The 20,435-nt window shown below is 62.9% G+C and overlaps 1 protein-coding gene across 1 annotated transcript in view; it reads left to right on the top strand.

Annotated features, from left to right (window-relative positions):
- Positions 1–20,435, top strand: part of SZT2 (SZT2 subunit of KICSTOR complex) — a 70,605-nt gene that overhangs the window by 31,032 nt on the left and 19,138 nt on the right. The window contains exons 22-51 of the mRNA XM_074961936.1: positions 759–956; positions 1,051–1,169; positions 1,740–1,878; positions 2,379–2,540; positions 3,429–3,633; positions 3,915–4,027; positions 4,368–4,611; positions 5,421–5,580; positions 5,664–5,756; positions 5,976–6,057; positions 6,420–6,701; positions 7,105–7,243; positions 7,650–7,766; positions 7,873–7,936; positions 8,216–8,401; positions 8,533–8,931; positions 9,031–9,241; positions 9,653–9,727; positions 9,863–10,001; positions 11,088–11,208; positions 11,429–11,558; positions 11,644–11,796; positions 11,998–12,100; positions 12,442–12,559; positions 12,969–13,080; positions 13,655–13,773; positions 14,180–14,344; positions 15,628–15,709; positions 19,758–19,946; positions 20,244–20,426. Coding sequence (XP_074818037.1) covers positions 759–956; positions 1,051–1,169; positions 1,740–1,878; positions 2,379–2,540; positions 3,429–3,633; positions 3,915–4,027; positions 4,368–4,611; positions 5,421–5,580; positions 5,664–5,756; positions 5,976–6,057; positions 6,420–6,701; positions 7,105–7,243; positions 7,650–7,766; positions 7,873–7,936; positions 8,216–8,401; positions 8,533–8,931; positions 9,031–9,241; positions 9,653–9,727; positions 9,863–10,001; positions 11,088–11,208; positions 11,429–11,558; positions 11,644–11,796; positions 11,998–12,100; positions 12,442–12,559; positions 12,969–13,080; positions 13,655–13,773; positions 14,180–14,344; positions 15,628–15,709; positions 19,758–19,946; positions 20,244–20,426 — 4,602 coding nt within the window. The remainder of the gene's footprint in view (positions 1–758; positions 957–1,050; positions 1,170–1,739; positions 1,879–2,378; positions 2,541–3,428; positions 3,634–3,914; positions 4,028–4,367; positions 4,612–5,420; positions 5,581–5,663; positions 5,757–5,975; positions 6,058–6,419; positions 6,702–7,104; positions 7,244–7,649; positions 7,767–7,872; positions 7,937–8,215; positions 8,402–8,532; positions 8,932–9,030; positions 9,242–9,652; positions 9,728–9,862; positions 10,002–11,087; positions 11,209–11,428; positions 11,559–11,643; positions 11,797–11,997; positions 12,101–12,441; positions 12,560–12,968; positions 13,081–13,654; positions 13,774–14,179; positions 14,345–15,627; positions 15,710–19,757; positions 19,947–20,243; positions 20,427–20,435) is intronic.

Here is a 20,435-nt window from a genome sequence, read left to right as displayed (position 1 = left end):
GTCTTTCAGCCAGTGCTCTCAGGACCCCAAAGCGAGGTGATGGGTGCAGTACCCCAGCCGGTCGTCATTTTGTTCACGAGTTAGGTCTAATTTACGACACACCAGTTCTGTTCCATCGATTTCTGTCCCACAGTCCTCCAGCAATGATCCCGACGGTCTGGGGGTGGTATCAGCAGGCTGCCTAGGATGTGGTCTGTCTCCCTTCTGTAACATTTCTATTAACATTGATGTAGGTGATTGGAATGTTTTATAAACTTTCATCTGTTTCTGCACCATTGACCTCACAGCTCGGGGAGGCCCCCCGGGCCCCAGTTATTACAGCAGTGTGGGGGAGCTGCCTCCTCACCTCCCTGCAGCAGTGCCACCTCACGTCTCCCAGCTGGGGCATGCGGGGTGGCTCCTGCAGCCCCAGGGTCACTGGCGGAGATGTTGGGGGGTTGCTGCTGCTCCTGTGCTGGGGTCAGCTTGGCAGTGGGTCTGTTTGCTACTGCCAGGCCTGGGTCTCTGTGCTGTCTTGTGGCTTCCTACCTCTTGGACCTTGTCTTCAGCATGGTTCCAGTACCTGGTGTGGGTGGGTGCAGAGAGGTTTGTGTGGCTGATAGTAGAGGGCTCCCTCTCAGCCTTGTGTAAACGTAAAGGGAAAACCTCACCAGTCACGTGCAGCTGGCTCCTTGCTATGACCTGCCTGTCGGGAGGGGTGCTGGAACAGTAGCTGGCTGGAGGGGGTCTCTGATGCTGGTGGTTCTTTTCTGGAGCAGAGGATGATGCGACGGCCAAGGACTCTTCGTTTGCACCCAATGAAGTGCTGCTAGACTTCTTCCATGGCTGCCTGCAGCACTACCTCAGCGACCGGGAGGTCCCCTTGGTGGACTCGGACCACACAGCCTTCGTGGAGCAGGTCTTGCAGCGGGACCGCGATGGCCACCTACCCCCATTCGCACTCCCGGTGATCCGAGGTAAGGGGCTGAGAGCCTGGCAGCCGGAGATGTGAGCAAGGGGGCCTTTGGTGCCCTGCACCTGGGCTCCCCTCCTCACAACCTGTCTCTTCAGTTCCAGAAGAGCCCCTGGAGGCCCCTGCGCCCCTGGGACAGCAGGGTCCCTCTCTGGGTGCTCACCCCATTGGCAGTAGCGCTACCAGGGACGTGAGTGGCTCCACAAGCACCCTGCAGGTACCTCCCTCGGCTCTGTATCCCTCGTGCTGCGGGGGCCGTGGGCCCCCTGCCCCGAAAGCTCCTGAACGCTGCCCGAAGGGGAGCTGCTGGGGCATGGGCCCGAGCCCTGTGACAGGGGCTGGGGACGGAGCGCTGAAAATCCAGCCCCTGTCTGTGATGACCCACCAGCGTCTCTTGGCTGCCCAGGGGCTGGGAGAAGCGAGGGCCCCGCTCGGGGGCAGGCACACAGCTGGCAGAACTGCCCCAGCTGGCACTGCCCATGGAGAGGGCAGCGAAAGAAAGGGCTGGGGATGATCCAGGACTGGATCGAGGCTGAGGAGGGCCTGGGGAAGCTGGCCCCATGGCCACCTGTGCTGTACCTGCAGTGAGGGGGGGAGGCCCAGCCTATGCAGCATGCAGCAGCGCGGGTCTGAGCCAGCTGCTCTGTCAGCAGGTCAAGCGCGTGGACGCAGAGGCTGCTGCACCCGAGGGCCAAGCAGCCCCCCTGGGGTGTTTCTGCTCTGCATCACCCCTGTCTTGCCCTGGGGGCGTCCCTGCAGTCTTACCCCCGCTGTGCTCTCTCCTCAGAGCCTGTGCAACGCAGAGCTGCCGGAGGCCGATGTGTCCCCGGCCGATGCTGCTGGGCTTCTCCTGCAGTGGCGATGCTATGCCAAGCTGGTCAGTCCACAGCACCTCTTCCTCACCTTCCTGCCAGCCACCTTCCCTGGTGAGTCTGCCCCCCCTGAGCCAGGGAGCTGAGTCGGGCAGCAGCGGGAATGCTGAGTGACTCTCTGGGGGGGGGGACAGCCTTCCAGCTGTGTGGAGATGGGCAGAGCTCGAGGCTGAGGGGCTTATCAATGGGCCTCTTGCAGTGCTCTGGGACCAGCCTGGCTGTTGCTTGGCTCCCGTGTGGAGCTTTGGCTTTCCCCAATTTATTGCAACCTAGTTTGGGGCATGCCTTGAGCTCCCCGCCCCGCCATGGGGGTGGGGGACCCGAGTGAAGCCCCCTGGGGCTACCAGGGGTGGAGGCTGGGGTGGTTGGCAGGGCGTTCTCTGAGGGCCCTTGCCTCTCACAGGAGGTGGGTATTTAAAGGGTTGATACCAGTTACCCAGGGTGAGCTACTGAGTTGGCTGGGCCTCCAAGCTGCCCTTGGGGTGCTGGGCTGGCAGCAGCCACCGCCTGTCGGGATATGCGGGAAGGGCCTGACCTCTCCTTTCCTTCTCTAGACGTACAGAAGCTGATGGCTTGCACTCTGGAGAAAGCCCTGAAGGAGGACAGCTCAGCAGGAGAGAGCCTGGACCCTCCCTATGGGGAGCCTGGCAGAATGGGACTCGAGGAGGCAGCGGCTGCGGCATTCCTACCTACTCTCAATGTAACGCCGGCCAATGGTACTGACCCCTGGCTCCCCACCCCATGTGTTCTGTGGGCAGGGGCCATTCCTGAGCCCAGGAGAGTCCTCCTCTCCCACTCAGAGTGCTTGGCAGGCCAGAGGCTTGTGTACCAGGTGCTGCTCCTGGCTCAGCCCGGCGTGGCTGTGCGGTACGCCCATCCCCTGATAAGGGCATGGGGAAGGGCTGAGGAGTCCCCAGGCAGCATAGCTATGTATGCAGTCAGCACCCCTCCAGAGGGGCTGCTCCTTGGGAAAGGGATGTCTGCTAATCTGGCTCACAGGCTGCAGACCAGGTGACTCTGCCTCCAGCAAAGCAACAGAGTGCAGCGCTGGTGCCAGACAGACACCAGCCCTTCTGCCATGGAGGCCCCTGGATCTCACCCAGACCCTGTCCCGACAGAGTGTGCTGTGTCGCTCTGGTAGCGTGGAGCGGAGCCACTGCTCCTTGCTGGAGATCGCAGGGCAGGGGAAGACACAGCACTGCAAGCGGGGGGTGTTCAAGCCCCATGCAGAGCCCTTGATATTGAAAAGGGGAGGGGGAGTCAGTTGGCTGGCTGGTGTCTGAGGAGCGGAGGGCCCATGCTGCTGTACAGAGCCGTGGCAGGGGACAGGAGCGGGAAAGCCCTGGGCCAGCTCCCAAGGAGCTCAGCCCAGTATGGTCTGGTGGGGAGAGACTAAGGGAAGTTACAAACCGGCCTCATGCTCCCCGTGGGCCCGAAGAAGGGCTGGGGGGCATGGGAGCAAGATGGGGGAGCGGTGCTCTTGGGGATACTGGCATACTGAGCGGAATGGGCAATCTTGTGAGGAAAGGGCAGGCCCAGACATAGTGGCTGGTGTCTCGGGCTGTCAGTGGGAAACGCTCCTTCAGGGCATCTCTCTTCTGCAGAAGCAGGCCAGGACGCAAGAGAGCCAGGCGCTGCCCTGCGGAAGGATGTACGCATCTCCTTCAGCCGCCAGGCCTCACAGCCCGAGCTGAGTGAGTGCCACCGGGTCCGCTGCCCCATCTACGTCTATAGCTGCTCCATGGAGCTGCTGCGGGAGCAGATGGTCAGCCCCCGGACACACCGGCCTCCGCGGGACATCTTTTTCAGGTAAAGCCAGCTTCCCTGGCTCTGGGCTAGGAGCGCATGCTCCTTGGGGTGCAAGTGCAGGGAGCTCAGGGCTGCACAGTTGAGTCTTTCCTGTGCGGGGTGCTGGCTCCAGCCTTGCCCTGGTCTGCTGGCATAGTCCTTCTCACTCACAGTGGTGCCTGTCCACCTGCAAGAGCTTGTAGGCTGGCCATGGCCCGGCCTGGCCCTGCACAGATTACCTCTTCCTCCAGGGATGTGACGCTCCAGCAGGGCTGAGTGGTGATGCTGCTGCTCTTTTCCAGGTCCCAGTTTCTGGAGCGCCCCACAAATGCCACCTGGCTAGACCACAAGCACAAGGAGCTGGTGAGTTACTGCACGCTGCTGCAGGAGCACTCGCACCAGTGCTACGTGAAAGGTAAGGGGAGGGGCATGGCAAGGTGCTGTGCCCTGGCATGGAGGGGGGCTGAACCAGGGCCCTCCTAGACGCCACTCTCTGGTGGGCGAGGGGAGGGGTGCACTCTCTGCAGGAAACTAGTTTCTTGTCAGAGTTGGCTTAAAGCTGTTCCCACATGGCCCCTTGGGGCCCAGGTCTGTGGCCACAGCCGTGGGGAGCTCAGCACAGAGTGGGCACTGCTTGCTAAGTCCTCTCATTGTGGGCTTTCTGAGCTGCCTGAGTAACCTTGGCCATGGACTCCCTTCCCGCCTCCTGGCCCGCTGGGCACAGCCATGCACTCAGCCTGGTGTTACACCCACAGGGCTGTTCAAGAGCCTGCAGCAGTCGCATAGCATCAGCTCCCAGGACCTTCTCACAGCCATGGACTACTGCGAGGAGCTGCTGCAGGAGATCGACATCACCAACTTCCTGCTGACCCTTTGCAGCCACGTGCGGGCCTTCCGCGAGAGCCACCGGCACTTCCATACTCACCCCAGGGCAGCCAGCCTGGAGCAGGAGGAAGAGCCGCCCTCCAGGGAGAGGGGCGTCCTCGTCTCAGAGTCTAGGTAGGAGCCATCTGCCACCCTTCGCATTGATTCAGGGAAGAGCTGTGAGCTCCTGGCCCTTCATGGGTCATTTTCACGCAGAGGAGACACAGCATCATGGAGCAGGAGGGCTAAGAAAGTAAGGCCGCATTGGGTTGGGGGCTGCAGTGTGTACTACCAGGTTCCCTCTCCCTGGTGCTAGCAAGGGGTACGGTGCCTAGGCACAGAATGGCACGAGATGTCTGCATGACGAGTTCTGTGGCTGGTGGACTTCGTGCTGAGCCAAGGTCTGCGGCATGGCAGCAGGGCCCTGAATCCCACAGGATCAGCTGGTTAATACCCGCGATGTGCAGAGAGACCAGCCCCAGTCAGCACTGAGCAGGGACATTGTTGCACTCTGCCCACTTCTCCAGAGGCACCAGCCCTCCCCCGTGTGCCTGGACTCTCAGTGTCTGTACCCAGACCCCAATCTGACTCCCTCTGCTCCTCTCCTGAAAGCCTGGCAAAGGCCTGGTATAGACACAGCTGCCCCCCAGCCCGTGTATAGAGTCCAAGGCCTGATACCAAGCTGCTGTCTCTCTACTCTTCTTCCTGGGTCCTACCCCCCCGGGCTTAGCAGAGGGGCACGGTACCCAGCAGGGCCTGCGTGGCAGTCTGGGTACCTAGTGGAGTTGGCTGCCATGGGCAGAGGTGTTTTCCGGCACCTTGGGCTGAGTGGGTTATAGGTCTGTTACTGGCTAGGGATGGGGGCATTGTACCTGGAGGTGACACTGACTCTGTTCATGGTTCGTACTGTGCCCATCTGGCTTGTATGCATATGGCCTTGTCAGTGCGGAGATGGAGGACTACAGCGAGCAGGACCACGGAGGTTTCTCATGCCCCACTGAGGAGCCCAAGATCAGCGCCAGCTGCTGCCCGGAGTTCCCCCTATCCCTGCTGGAGAGTGGCCAGCCCTGCCAGGTGCACCCCGACCTGCATAAAATCATCCAGGTGAGGGAGGGGAGCAAGCATGCAGTGAGCTGAGGCCAGAGGGGGTCAGTCTCACATTCACAATCTCCTTTCTCTCTCGGCAGGAGAAGTTCCTGGAAATTGGGAGTTTGCATTTTAAGCCAGTGCTGTCGAATCCTCATTATTTCTTCTACTGTCCGCCCTGTGCCAAGAAAGAGGTGTGTGTGTGTGTGGGGCGGGGGCTTGGGTCCCTGTGCCTGGCATGGTCCCAGTGCCCTGGTGGCGGGACAAGTGAACTAGGCTCTGCCAAGGAGGGAAGTGCCATTTGTCTTTCCCCAGGTCTACCCTTTGGGCATCCACTGAGCCCCCGGGGCGCTGGAGCAGCCTGCCCTGCTGCCCAGCCTTTTGACTGACACGAGCTTGTTCCCCCTGCTCAGGAGGAGGCCTCCCGGGACCAGGCAGACAGGAAGGGCAGCGAGGACATGGAGGGGTCGGAGGCTGAACTGGCAGCTGAAGAAGGTAACTCTTTGTCCTCCCTACAGAGTGCATGTGCCTGGCAGTAGTGCCGGGGGGGCTGGACTCCACCACACTTCACGGCCGGGGGAGCTCGGCTGGACTGCACTTAGTGTTCCAGCGTAGGTCTGGGAGCAGTGTGAAGATCTCTCTCCTCTTCCCCCCCCGGCCCACACACACACACACACACACACACAACTGCCGTAGCTGTACGGGCAGAAGCCCTAGTGTAGCTGCAGTTATAAGGGCAGCTCGTCGGGGGGCCAGTCCTGGCCATGCTGGCACTGCTGCTGTGAGCTGCGTCTCCCCTAGCAGGGTAATGGTGCGGTTACGCTGTGCTAGACTGGAGCAGCCCTGTGTGTGCGCAGGGACCGTGTCCGGCTGCGGCATTGCCACGGAGAGTGACCCAGAGCTGGAGGTGGAGTATCGGGAGAAGCTGGAGAACGAATTCCCGGACGTGGGCTCCCTCTCGGACTCGAACACCGTCAACCAGGACGACGACTCGTTCAGCGTCCTGGGTGGGGACTCGCTGAATGAGCAGGAGCTCCTGGAGCAGGAGATGCCACCGCTCTTCATGCACCTGACCTGCTCTGTGAAGTTGCGCAGCCAGCACAGCTCTATGCCCGTGCGGTCGCTGCCCACCTGCCTGGGTAAGAGCGTGCCCGCAGGCGGCCAGGGCTAGGGCCTTGGCTGCAGCCTGAGCTGAAGGGTTCCAGCGGGGAGCCTGGGTCGATGCCAGGCTGCTGGCTGGGTGAGCGGAGCCCCTTGGAGCACAGCGCGCTCGTTTCTCCCTCTGCCCCAGAGGCTGCTCGCTTGAGGCAGGTTCCCACCCAGGCTGGAGGCCAGAGCTCTCCCAGTACCATGCTGGTGCCATCAGCCAGCCAGCCCTCCTGGTCCCTGGGAAAGTGGCTCCAGGGTGCTCCACAGGAACTGCAGAACCTGGGCTTCCCCTGCACCCCTCAGGGGCCTCTTCCACCTGTCTGAGCAGGGCGGAGTTCGGCACAGGACCCCCATGCCAGCCCCTTCTCCTGACCTCCTGGTGTCCTTCCTCAGGGGAAGTGCTGAGCTGCCTGGAGAGCTGCCAGGCTATGGCCAGCATTGATCTCAGCGACCTCTGTGTGACCCTGGACATCTTCGTGCTGACTTTGCCGCTGGAGATAGAAGGTGTAAACGCTGACCTTCACCACAACAGGTGGGTGTGGGGCCGGGCTGGCTCCCCTGAACTGACCCCTCCAGACCAGGAGCTGGCTTCCCCAGCCCTGCCGATCTACAGACCAGGTGTCTGGCTCCCCTAGCCCTGTCGACCGGCAGACCTTCAGACCAGGCACCCAGCTGGCCTGACTCTCCTGAACTGTGACCCCTCCAGACAAGGAAGGTGGAATTCCCCCCTCACATCCTGGACCCTCCTGTAGAGCCAGACTGCCCTAATTCCCCGTGATGTGGCACCAGGGTCCCTGGCTATGGAAGAAACAGCCCTCTGTTCCACAACTGCCCAGCCCTTGCCTGGGGCCCCTGCACTCCACTGGAGCCACCTCTGTGTGGCTCCTGCCTGGGGCTCTGGGGCTGCCGTCCCAACCTGCGCTCTCTTCCCATGGCAGGTACACGTCTGAGAGCAGCATCTCCTTCGCCCGCTCACCCGGGCAGCCCTCCTCCTTTCGCTCGGACGAGGAGCTCATGCACAACCTGGAACGGCTGCCGTCTACGGGAGGCGAGAGGTACTGCACCCCTTGGCCTGGCAGCTGGGCTGGTACGCTGGACACCATGCTAGGCTGCAGTGTAAGGGGCGCGGGAGAATGAACCCTACTCTTCCCTCTCTCATAGGCACCCAGCGCTCTCCAACCTCCCAGGGGTACACAGACAAGCTGTCGAAGCCACCATGAATGAGGTGAGCCCTGGCTGCCCTGCCTGGGTCACTGCAGAGCCGCCTTCTCGCCCAACCAAGCGTGTCCCAGCACGGGGAACAATGCTGCCTGCAGCAGGCTGCATACTGGCTGTGTGCTGCCCAGCTGCTGGGGCAAATCTGTCTGAATCCAGCCAAGGCCTGGGGTTGGTGCAGGAGGGTCTCCGGCCACCAGTGGGCATGGCTGGGGAGGGAGATAGAGACCCAGGATGCATGGCGGGGAGTGTGGGTACAGGTCATCCAGGTCGTGTCCTTGGCCCTTAGATCCGCTGGCTTCTGGATGATGAGATGGTGTCTGCGCTGCGCCATTCGCAGGCAGTCAGTACCTCTGTCCTGGAACGGGTCGCCACCCATGTCTACAGCTCCCAGGGGAGGCCCAGCTGCCACAGTGAGGTGGTGCCACTGCAGTTTGTCTTCGGGCCCGAGCGCTCCTTGGAGAAGTTCAGAGAGGTGAGAGCCCCACGGCCCCTGCCGATGTGTCCCGCCCCACCCCCCATGTGCATGCCCAGCATGCTCTCTGCTCTGCCCTCGGCAGTGCCGAGCCCCCCTTCCAGTGCACTCTCCTGGGCTCTGTGTTGCAGGAGTTCCGGAGAATGACCCTGACGGGCTACGTGCTCAATGCAGAGGGCTGCGATTACCACTACATCTCCGTCAGCCGCTTGCGCCCCGTGGAGACCCTCGCCAGTACTGTCCACAGCCTGCAGCAGCCCCCACAGGCGTGGCCGAGCCCCCTAGAGACCCCCACCAGTGCTGTCCCCAGCCTGCAGCGGCCCGCACCAGGAGGAAGCCCTGGAGCAGCCCAGAGCCATGTTGGGCAGGAGGGGAGTAGCGAAGCAGATGCTGAAGGCCTCCAGCCAAACCATCCAATGCCCTCCGTGCCGCAGGGAACTGGGGGCCTCTGGGCCTGGCCAGTGGGTGAGAGCCAGTTTGGGCCAGATGTGGGAAATGCACTGGGTGAGAGCGACCAGACGCAGGATGAGGTGAGAAGGATGGATGCTGTCTGGATGGCATGGGGGAGCTGAGCTTTGGCAACCAGCCCCGGGGGCGGGTCAGTAACGCAGTCCCTGGTTTGGGTGCAGGAGCCAGAGGAGGTGCTGAGGCTGGAGCAAAGTGGAGTGGTGGAGCAAAGTGGAGCTGTGGGGCACAGCTCGCTGGAGGAGGCAGCCCGGGAGATGACCCCCCTGACTCCTCCCCACTCTCGGTTCCTGCCCTTGTCCTTGGAGAAGGGGAGTGGTGAGAAATCGCCATCTACAGCGATCCTGTCTGACTCAGGGACCCAGGGCAGGGAAGGTAGGAGCCCTGCATGGGGCTGGGCAGCATGTGCTGGGCTGGAGCCCACGGCATGAGAGCAGCTTCCTGGGTGCTGCCTCATGGTCCCTGCTTGACACGGGTGTTCTGCATCGGGGGAGCCCTGCTCCTGGGAATGGGGTCTCTCAAGGCCGTCTGCCTCCTCCTTTCCGTGCCAGCCTGGGGGGTTGGTTCTGCTTGTTGGCACACGGAGGTTCATGAACTGGGCTGTGCTGGGTGTCTCTAGGCACACAGGCCGCTCCAGAGTCAGTCCCGGGCCTGTCACTGTACCTCCCGGAACCCTGGGCCTGTGCTGCTCGTCGGGTGGTGTGATGTCCCACCCTGTGGAGTCTGGGAGTGCAGGTCTGGGAGCTGCAACAAGTGCTCTGCTAAGTGCTCCCTCTTCTCCCGCAGGCACCAGTAAGCAGCGTCCCAGCCGAGTGCAGAGTCTAGTGTCAAGCCAGGGCAGCATGGACTCGGATCACTTAGGTGAGATTCTCCTCAGCAAGGGCAGGCAGCGTGGGGCACAGGACTTGCTGGGGCGCTGGGCTCCAAGGTGCTGGCTACCACTCTGGAAGGAACCGGGGGAGGGCTGTGTTCACAGGGCCCGTGTTTCTGTGGCAGGTTACGATGGAGGGAGCAGTGACTCAGAGTGCGAGGAAGCCCTGATGAGCGACCATGACCCCAAGTGCCCCCTGATGCCAGATTTCTGGCTCATTGTAAAGATCCAGCAGGACCGGGTAGAGGTGTATTCTCACACACGGTAATGAAGGTGCTGTGCCAGCTCCCATCTCCACACCCTCTTCCTGTCACTCGCATTGGCCCGCAGACTTCTCCTGCTCTCTGCCCCCAGTGCCTTTGCTCCCCTGTCACCTGCTCCCAGCCTTGCTCGCTCCTTGCATCTGCTGTCTGTCTCTGGGGCACCCTGGTTGCCCCCAGCCCAGCACTGGGGTGTTCGGGTACCAGCCATGTCACATGGGGCCCAGGACACAACAGCCCCTGTCACAATGCTCACGATCTCGGACAAACAGCTGGGTGGTTCTTTCTCTGGTGTGGCAGGGCAAGCTGGGCTAATGCTGCCAATCTCTGTGACCTGAGCTAGCTGGGGCTTCCTGTCGCTCTGCCCCCCCAGCCATGGCCGTGGCCAGGGGGATTGGGGCAGGCACCTAGCCACTCATGGGAGAAGCTGCCTTCCTTGCTAGCAACTCTGCTGCTCCCTGTCTGGAGCCTGTAATGGCCGCACACCCCACTCAGCAGGACTCTGCGGCCTCTGCTGCTCCCAGCCCCTCCCCACTGGATCCCACTCGCTCCCCTCTGCTGATCCTTCCCACAGCAGACGGAGTCCCCCTGCACCTTCGCCTGCAGTCTGGGTCACGGGGTGCGAGTCCTCCGTCCTGCCCCAGTATGCCTGCCCCAAGCCTGCTCCCACAGGGTCTGAGAGCCCCTTGTCTGCCCTTCTCTCCAGGACCCCCATGTGACTGCTCTCACTCCCAGCCCTGCGCCCCAGTCCTGGGTCTCTGCTCTCACAGCCCCAGTTCACATCTCCCTGCCAAGGAGTGATTCATTGTCTCTCCCTATGTTGTCCTGCCAGCTACTCTGGCTGTTGCTCTCTCCATTGTCCAGGCTTGGGGTCCTGACTGGCTGTCCTCCCCTTCCATGCATCACACCACTCCTCTCTATCCCTCCTGCCCACTGGGAGACCAGCCCTTTCTGCCAGCTTTCCCCCGTCCCTGCCAGCTGCCAAGGACCTCCCCAGTGCAGCTGGGGCTCCCAGGCACTGTGCCCATCGCTGGGCCCCGTAGCCTGTACCCCATAGGCCTGCTGACCTCCCTCTCTTATCCCCACGAAGCAGCCCGAGTGCGGAGCAGGTGGCGATGGCTGAGGCCGGGAAGGAGCCGGCCGAGGAGTGTCTGCGTCTCCACCAGACCGTGGTGAGGAAGATTGGCGAGATCTGCAGGGTTGTTAACCAGGTAACATGGCTCCTGGGGAGGCTCTGGCGCTTTGAGGCGCAGCCTGGCTCTCGAATGAACAGGGGTTCCTGGGCTCGGCCCAGCCCCCAGTTCCCTTCTGTAGCACCAGTGCAAGGAGGGCTCTGCAGCCCTTGTTCCGCCTGGGCCCTGGGTTCCAGCGTTGCTTGCCCTGGGGCCCGGGCCGTGGTGAGCCGGCCTGAGCCCCCCATGTCTGTTGCAGCGCTTGCTGCTGCAGGACCTGCACGACAGCCACGTCTGCAACACGCTGCTGGTGGCGGAGAGCGAGGAGGACATCTGGAAGAGCGAGACTCCCTACAACTCCTACCGGCAGCGCACCCAGCCCCCCGATGGTAAGCCACTCTCCTCCCCGGCTGCCAGGCGGGGAGTGGCCTGCAGCCCCGGCATGACCAGAGTGCCCTACTCTCTGCCCTGCAGATTACTCCACCGAGGAGAGCTACCAGCCCCGTGACTACCTGGCAGCCACCATGCAGTTCATGCCAGGTCACTTTGCCTGCCCCGTGGTGTGGAGCACCCTCATCCATGTGCACTCCCGTCTCAAGATGGGGCCCAACATGGGGGTCTCGCGAGGTGCGTACCATCGGGGTCCCCTCGCTGCCATAGGGACCGACTGCCCTGCTGACACAGGCGGGCGGGCCCTGCCTTTCCCAGGCATCTGGCAGGCGGGAGTCTGAGCGGTGCCTGCGGAGGCCCCAGGTCTGCGCCGGGGGGCAGAGCGCTCAGTTGGGCAGCGGGCTGCAGAACAGAGCTCAGTGTCCTGTGTCTCTGCAGCTATCCAGGCGCTGCGCTCGGTGCTCAATGCTTTCTGCGTGGTGAACAGGAAGAACATGTTTGTCTACCAGGAGCGATCCACCAAGTCAGTCTTCTACCTCCGGTAAGGAGCCCCCTTCCCCAACCCTGCCCCTGGTCGCCTTGTCCCTAGGCCGTGCCCCCGTCCCGGGCTATTGCCCTGGATTTCTGGGCTCCTTGGGGCAGGGACGGTCAGTGTCTGGGCAGCATCCGCAGTGACTGCACCATTCCACCGGGGTGCCAGGCAAACTGGTTCCCTCCTGCCCGCTGCTGCCTGGCCCTCCACACGGAGACCCGTTGAGCCTGTAGTAAAAACCCCACTGAACTCTTGCTCCTTTTCATTGACACCTTAATGCCCCAGGCCCCACCCCCCAGGGCCGAGGCTGCTGCCCCACACTTCTCCTGTCCCTCTCTCCCTGTGCCCAGACTCTCTGAAACCACCCACAGCGGGAAGGCGTGGGAAGGGGAGAGCATCCAGGGCTGTGCGTGCCGCTCGCTGGCTCTGACGCGCAGTCAGGAGCCCATTTACACGGAGGATCAGACAGTAAGTCTGCAGTGCTCTCTGTCCATGCGGGATCTGGGGCAACTCCTCAGGGTTGTGGGGGGCGGGTCAGTGAGCCCAGCATGGGCACGCAGTGGTGGTGGGCGCCGAAGTCCTGGGATAAAGGGAGCAGCCCCATTTCCTCTGTGGTAGGCAGTCATGGGTTTGTGAGGGGGTGCATGTGGGGCACGGGAGGGTCGGGGGGTACAGGTGGGGGAATTACAGGCAGGGCAGGGGGCAATGTGGGGTAGGGCAGGGAGGTATGTGGGGGGAATTGCAGACAGGGTGGGGTAGGGGGGTCGTCTGAGCAGTGGCAGGTGCAGGACCTTGCCAGAGCTCAGTGACTCCCCAGCAGTTCTGGGTGGGGCTGTGGAAGAAGGTGTGTCTAGTGTAGCCCCTTTGTTCCCCCCAGGGCTTGCGCTCCTCCCTAGACACAGCCTCCTGCCGCAGCGCGGACTCTGCCCGCCCTGTGGGCCAGGTGGACAGACACATCCAGCTCACGGTGCATGGTGTTGCCCCAGCAGGTGAGTCATGACCTCCTGGGAGGGGAGGGGAGGCACAGGATCGATCACCCCCTACCCTGGGCAGTGGTGTGGGAGTGGCAGGGTTGGGCTGGGGTGCGCCCTGGGCAGTGGGGGGGGGGGGGGTGGGCTGGGGGTAGGATCGCCCCCGGGGCAGTGGGGGGGGGTGGGCTGGGGTGCAAGGTTCTCTGCCCTGGCTGTTGTCTGAGTGATGCCAGGTGCTGGAGCTTGGAGTCAGCAGCTCAGTGTGGCATGGGGCATGTCTCGCTGCAGGGGGAACAGTTCTCCCTTGGCTGGGCCCTGTTCTCCCCTTGCCCCCTAGCTGTCCTGGGCATTGATGCCAGATGGCCCCAGGGTCAAACCCCACATGCCATGTGTGGCCCAGACAGTGCCATGTCTCCCCTGGTTGGTGCCAGGGCTGCTCCACCGATGGGAGCAGCTTGCTCTGGCACGTGGCCTCTCGGGGTTTGCTGTGACAGGCGGGTGCCCTGCTTGAGGGGCGGGGCAGGACCTCCGGTGGTGGTGCCCCGATGAGCATGTTGTCCTGGGGGCTGCTCTCACCTCTGCTTCTCCCCAGGGCCCGAGATCACAGACGAGCTGGTGAAGGTTCTGCGCAGGCGTCTGGATGAAGCCACTTTGGACATCATCACTGTCATGCTGGTGCGGAACTGCAAGCTGACCCCGGCCGACGTGGAGGTAACGCTTCCCCAGGGCCTGCAGCCAGCTGCCCTGTGCAGTTCAGAGCCCGGAGCCAGATCCATAGCCCTGCTAGAGGCCAGGAGCCCCCAGTCCAGCTGCGCCTCTGCTGTCCCCCACCCCTGGGCCTGCCTCTGCAGGGAACAGCTGAAAATCAGCATCCACTGCCTTAGGCTGTCTCCATGGCCAGGGTGTCAGGCGCTGGGGTGGCGCAGGCCCCCTGCCAGGTGTCTGAGTGCAGACCCCCTATTTCAGGCCATCTCTGGAACAGGGTGCCCATGAGCACCCCTTGTACGTCTGCTGGGCCCCCAGGGGTTCTGTGTGCAGCAGCGCTCGGAGGGGCCTGTCTGACGCTGCCTTTCCCAGGAGTGCTGTGCCCAGGGATTAGCAGGTTTCCTCTTCACAGTTCATCCAGCCCCCGGGCTCTCCGCCCACAGAAGTCCTCCAGTTCACTCTGCCCTCTGCCTCTCTGCCCTGGCTCCATGCTGTGGCCTGTTACCTGCGCCAGAACCTGCTCATCTTCCTGCACACCCCCAAGTACACGGACAGCAACGTTGAGCACCACTTCAAGGTGAGGGGCTGGGGCCCTGCGTGCGGCCATGTTCCCACAGTGGGCTGGGGGGTGGCATGAGAGCAGGGCTCAGACTGGGTAGGTGCCACCTGCTGCAGAGCGTGCAGTCTGTGGCTGCCTGGCTGCGCTTGTGGGCAGTGGTGGAGTGGTCAAGGCTGACCCTCCGCTCTGGATCCTGAGGAGAGTGAATTCCCACCCAAGGAGAAGAGCCCTCCGGGAGCGGTGGGTGCAGGCAGCACTGCCGGGTGCTGGTTCCTTACCCTGCAGTCACCCCCCACTTCCCTACTGCACTGCACTGGGCACTGTCCCCACGCACAGGCTGATGCCCCACAGAGCTAGCGCTCTGCACAGCCAAGGGCCGACGTGGGTGGGGAGGGGGTTGAGGCCCTGGGGTGGGGGGGTGTGACCCAGAGGACAAGGAGGGTGGGGAGTAGGAGGGGCCCAGCTGCAGCACTCATCTGTGTGTAGCTAAGCTGATGGTCCTGTTCCTGGCAGTTGCCATGGAGACACCCCTGCCACGTCTGTGTCTTTCCATTCTGACAATGCCCCGTGGCTCTGTCTCCTGGCCCCACTGAGCCAGCGCTTCCGGCCAGCCATGCCTCACCTACAGAATGAGCAGGGCTGCTGTGCCAGCCTCCATGTGGGTGCTGAGCCTGCCCCTGGGTCTGCTGGGCTCCGGCTTCCTGGGTGTGCTGCCATGTGGCTCCAAGGGCTTCATGCCCTTAAGGAAGGCTCAGACTCCGGAGCCCAGCCTCTAGTCCCACCCACTCCACAGCAGAGCGTGGAGGTGGGGCTGGCCGGTGGTGGAGAGTTCGGTGCCCGCTGACCCCCAGCAGTGTGCTGCTTGGCTGGCAGGCTGTCTGCTCCCCTCTCCTCCAGCTGTGGGGCCTGGCAGGTTGACAGCCATCTTAGGCAGCTCAGTGTCCCAGGCAGCCTTTCTGGACTTGTGGCTGAGGGGGTGATGCCACCAGCAAGCAAGGCAGGTTGCTATGCACCGGCCCAGGGCCCATCAAGTCCCAGAGGCTGGTAGATGACGAGGGTCGAGCACGGAGGGCAGGGCTGAAGCAGATGCCATGTGGGGCAGGCTCAGGGTTAGCAAGGGACCTGCTCATTTGGCTGGAGGCAGAGCGCTTACAGTGGGTGAAGCCACGCTGGGCTGGCACGCGCCCGTCCCTGGGGACAAGGCTCTGCTCTCCTGCTGATGTGGCTGGGGCCGCCTCCCATTGCTCAGCGGGGTGCTTACCCTGGCACGCCCTTCACTCCACTCCGTCTCTGCTCCCCAGCACTATGTCCAGCAGAGTGGCAGTCCCGACCTCGATCTCTACCTGTACAACAAGCCCGGTGGCCAAGGCACGGGCGGCAAAGGTACTGGGGCGCTGGGCTCTCTGGCATCGGGTGAGGGGCTGAGCAGCAGGGAGCTGCTTCCTCGTGCTGAGCGTCCCACAGGGAAAGGAAGGCAGCACGTGCCCTGTGCGCAGAGTGTGGATGTAAGGCCGTGGGGATCATCTGTTCCCTGGGGAGTCCCCCCAGGGAAAAGCCCCGCCGTGGCCGTTGGGGCCCAGCACAGCTTGGAGAGGATCCCCTGCCCCATTCCTTCCATTGGAGCAGTGTTGCTGCAGTGCAGCTCTGGGGCTGGCTGGAGGCTCCTTGGACATGGCCGAGCTCCTGCGGCGCTGTTCCCCGAGGGCCCCAGAGTGCCCTGGTCACTGTTCAGCCAGCTCTGGGGTGAGATGCAGCTGGGTTCCAACAGGTAGGAGGGTGTGGTAACCCTCAGGATTCAGGGTCCTGGGTGGGGAAGGGCAGGTCCGCTGGGTGCAGGCGCCTGGCAGTGGGGTCCCTTGAGCACCGTAGGTACCTGCTCCTGAGGATTTGTTATGGGTGCAGTGCCCTGCCCCCTCTTGTGGGCTGTTGGAGGAGAGCTTGCTCGTCCTGTGCTTGGAGCTGGTCCCTTGTGCCCCTCCTGTGCTGGGTGGTGATGTCCCTTCTGTGTCTGACTGTGGTGAGGCTGGCATGGCCCGCGGTGCCCTCTGAATGCTCTTCTGTTGTGTAGGAACCATGTCGGACCTTGTGCAGCACCTGTTTCCGCTCTCCCACTTTCAAGGTAGCACCTGTGGTTCGTGTTGCACTGAACCTCTTCCCCTCCCCCCACCTGGCCCCTCTTTGGTTCCTGCCATGGACTGGTTGGGTTGTATTGTGGCTTCAGCGCTGGCTCGTTGTGTGGCTGTCTGTGACTCCAGGCTCCCTCTTCCCAGCTGCCTGTGGGGTCAGTGAGCAGGAGGCTGCTGCTGCCTGGGGCCATGACCCCCAAATCCCCTGGAGAGAGTGTTCTGCTCCTGGCTCCCCCCGCCCCCTAGCTCAGCCCAGGGAGCTCCAGGGCTCTGTGCAATGGGAACATGTCTCCTGCCACCAGGGCATGCTGCAGGCAGTGCCCACAGGGTACAGGCTCCCTCCATGGCTGTGTCCATAAGGCCGTGTGGGTCACCCTGCACCCCAAGACCCAGGTGGCTGCATTGGGGGTTTATAGTGGCCAGCACCCCTGTTGTGATGGGGCTGGGTGATTGCTGCAGTCTGGCCAGCACTTCCAGTGGGAACGGGGACAAAGGAGGGGACAAAGCCCCAATCTCCATCAGTGTGGGTCTGGGTGGGAATCCTGGCAGGAAGTGGGAGGACCATGATCTCGGTTGCTGCCCGTCTAGGCTGTGTCCGAGAGTGGGAGAGTAGGTTTGCAGTTTCAGCTGGTCCTTAGACACCATCACACCAGCAATGGTTAAGGCTACAATTTTCTTACGGAAGTCACGGAGTCCCTGACTTCACGAGACCTCCATGACTTCAGCCTGTGGCAGCTGGGAGCCTCAGTTCCCCCCGCGGCATGAGGCAGCAGGGGAACCCCGAAGCTTCCAGCTGCTGCGGGTGGCAGTGGCAGCTCTGAGCTGCTGCAGGCATCAGGCCCAGCCACAGCGGGGGCCCCCGCAGCTCCCAGCCACCATGCCCAGCGTGGGGACCCCGCAGCTGAGCTCCCCTCTGCTCTCATAATGGGACTGGCAGCGTTGGCATCTGGAGGAGGAGCGAGCCCCCTGCAGGCGCAACAGTGGGTCTGCTCTGGTGGACCCCAGCCTGTTCCCCTGCTCCAGAGCATTGTGCCTAGATCCTGGCTGGCCCCTCGTGCTGGGGCAGCCCATGGGAACCAGCCATCTGTCTAGGGCAGGCACTCACAGAGCGGGCCTGGGGAGTCAGGCAAGTCACAAAGCTGCACTGCTAGGGAGGGGGTAGCAGCCCTCCTGCTGCAGGCAGACAGGGACCAGCCCTGGCTACTGTGTCCCATTCAGGTGTGCGTGCGTCAGGGGGTGGAAGGTTCAGGAGTCCCAAGGAGGACACGTGAGCTGGAAAGCCTGCCTGGTCAGGAGAGACTAAAGGAGCTCAGTGTGTTGGCAAGAGAGAGAGAAGGGGTGGTTGGAGCACGTCTGAGCACCTACCCGTGGGGCGGAGCCTCGTGTTCGGCTAGCAGAGGGCTCTTCGGGCTGGCAGACTGAGGCCGAACGGGATCTGGGGCGGGATGCTGAACTAGGCAATTCAGACTATAAACAAATTAAACTTTGGACGTAATTAGCCATTGCTCTAGCTCAGACGGAAGTTCTAGGCTGGATCCAGGAATCCTGGGAGAGATTCTCTCTGGCCTGCTATGTGCCTGGTCAAACTGGATGATGATCATAGTCCTCAATGAACGTCTCTCAGCACCCACCTTGCTGGGAATCTGCCACCGACACTTCAGGGCATGTCCTGGGAGAAGGGCAGGCTGCAGGGAACCTATCTGAGCGCTCTGCTGCCATCCCAGACTGCAGAGCTCTGACACGTGGGCGCCAGGAAAAGGCACCACCTCAGCACCTCTCTGGGCTGCCAAGGTGGGCGCTGCGCTCTGGAGTGTGTGTAGCAGGGGGCATCACTTGCTTCTCTTCACTTTCCTTTGTGCCCCCTCCCCGCAGGGGAAGTGGCCCAGCACCGTCTGAGGTGCGGCACTAAGATAAAAGCCTGCCGTTCTTCTGACTCCTGCTCCGCTGGAAGCTTCCCTCCACCCCCTGGAAAAGGGGTCGCTGCTTCCGGTGCTGAGTCGGGGCAGGCCATGGCCAGCTGTTGCCCTCCCTGTGTGGTGGGCAGCCCTGGTGACCCACTCTCCCAGCTGGGTCGCTGGCACCCGTGAGAATGACTTACTGCCCTCTGCAGGGGAGGGGGTTGCCCTCCCGTGAGATGGATTGGGGCAGGGCCTTGGCGGTCCCTGTGATGGCCACTGTTGCTGGCATGTAACTGACGCACATAGCGCATGGGTCCTGCGTGCGTTCGTGTGCCAGCCGCTGTGCAGCTACTTGCCTGTCTCCGTGCCCTTAAGTGTCGGTTCCTGGGCCGCCTTGCGCATACTGCCCCTAGGAGGGATCTCGCCCTTACCCCGCCAACTTCCCCGCACCCCCTCCCAGTTGCCAGGGCCCTCCTGGTGGCCCATGGGGAGCCAGCTCTGTCTCCAGAGACACAGCAGTGCGGGGACCCCACACAGGACAATGTGCAGTGGACACGTTGCTCTTAGCCTCCTTTCCTGCACAGGCCTTTCCTGCATGGGCTGCTGTCTGCAAAATCAGCGTGGTGCTGCCGTTCTGTGGCTGTTCGGAGAGCTGCACTAAGAAGCACTGTGTGTGGCTGGGTAGGGCTAGCAGGAGTTGGGTGGCTGAGTTATGGTCCCAGGGCTGGGCTGTGTCACCTGCTCCTGTCACTGCTGCTGCCTCCCTTCCCCTCCTGCTGGTGCCCCATGCCCCGATGGAGATTGCGGACCCCTGGGGACAAGGCCTCTGGCTGTGTGTGGCACAGTGGGGCCAATCGAGGGTCTGGCTCCTGCCATACAAATAACTAACTGCTTTATGCCCTGCGCCCAGATCCCCTCACTCTGTCTGTCCCTGCAGGGTGAGTCCCAGAGGGGGTAATAACCCCAGTGCAGGCCTGGGGCCTTCCCCAGCATCACCACCAGGAGCTACAGGTCCTGCACCACTGTCCTGGCCCAGAGGGAGCTTCTGAAGAGTGTTGGCTGCTGGCCTGGAGAGGAGCAAGGACACCAGAGCCCTGTCCCGGGAGTGGGGAGGGCATGTCCTAGCCAGGGTGCTGCGGGGACATCCATGGGGGGCGGAGGAGGGCAGCATTCTGGGGGGTGGGGGATCAAGGGCAGCATAGCTGGACTCCTGGCACCAAGCCAACAATACAAACGCAGCATGATGAATTCAGGACCCCCATGCACCCTCCTCCAGACATCATGTGGGCATCTGCAACCCATCCCCTCTGCTCCCCCGGCCAGGGACCATGGGCCCAGAGTCCCTGTGGGCTGGGGGTGTCCAGTGCAGGGCGGACACACAGTGACTCGGGCTGTCCTCTCCTGCAGGAATTGCGTGCATTGCTCTGTCATTCGTGGATGAGCGTGGCAGCCCCCTCTCATTGGCGCGCTGGGAACGGTCTAGTCCCCTGGAGCTGCCCCCGTCCCCACCTGGCACAGACCTGCTGCAGGACGCAGACTTTGAGAGCCTCACTGCAGTCAGCAGGCACCATGCTGAGCCCGGCGCCCTCCAGCCAGGTAGGAGTGTGCATGTTCTGTACTGAAGCCAGTCCCAGCCGCTGAGCAGCTACCTTGACCCTATGCCCGGGCAGGAGCTTCAGCCTGACGGGCGAGCTCTGGGCACCATAGACAGTGGGCTCAGGGCTCTGGGGGGGGCCCCTCCAGCCGTGTCCCCAGGATGGCTCGCTGGAGCTGGGGAGGGCCTGTTGTGCCCAGGGGAGAGGGCATCATGTGGCTGTAGGTGTCTCTGAGCCTTGTGGGGGATCATCCCTCTGCAGGGGCCGTGCAGCTCTGGTGACTACCCTCTTCCCGCAGCTGCCTGCACCCTGGTGCGCTTGGATGTCTGGGAGAAAGGGAACATCAGCCCCCTGCAGCTGTCGGAGAAGCTGCGCAGCGCCGTGCGCCATGCCCTGTGCGACGCAGTCATGGAGTTCCGAGTGCTGCCGGCCCCACTCTGCATGGAGGCTGCCTGCCCGCCGGAGGAGCAAGGCAGTGGCGGTAAGCTGC

This window comes from Natator depressus, chromosome 8, assembly GCF_965152275.1.
Source record: "Natator depressus isolate rNatDep1 chromosome 8, rNatDep2.hap1, whole genome shotgun sequence".
NCBI classification, from domain to species: Eukaryota; Metazoa; Chordata; order Testudines; family Cheloniidae; genus Natator; species Natator depressus.
The sequence above is the reverse complement of the archived record's forward strand: the minus strand, read 5'-3'. Positions and strand labels throughout refer to the sequence as shown.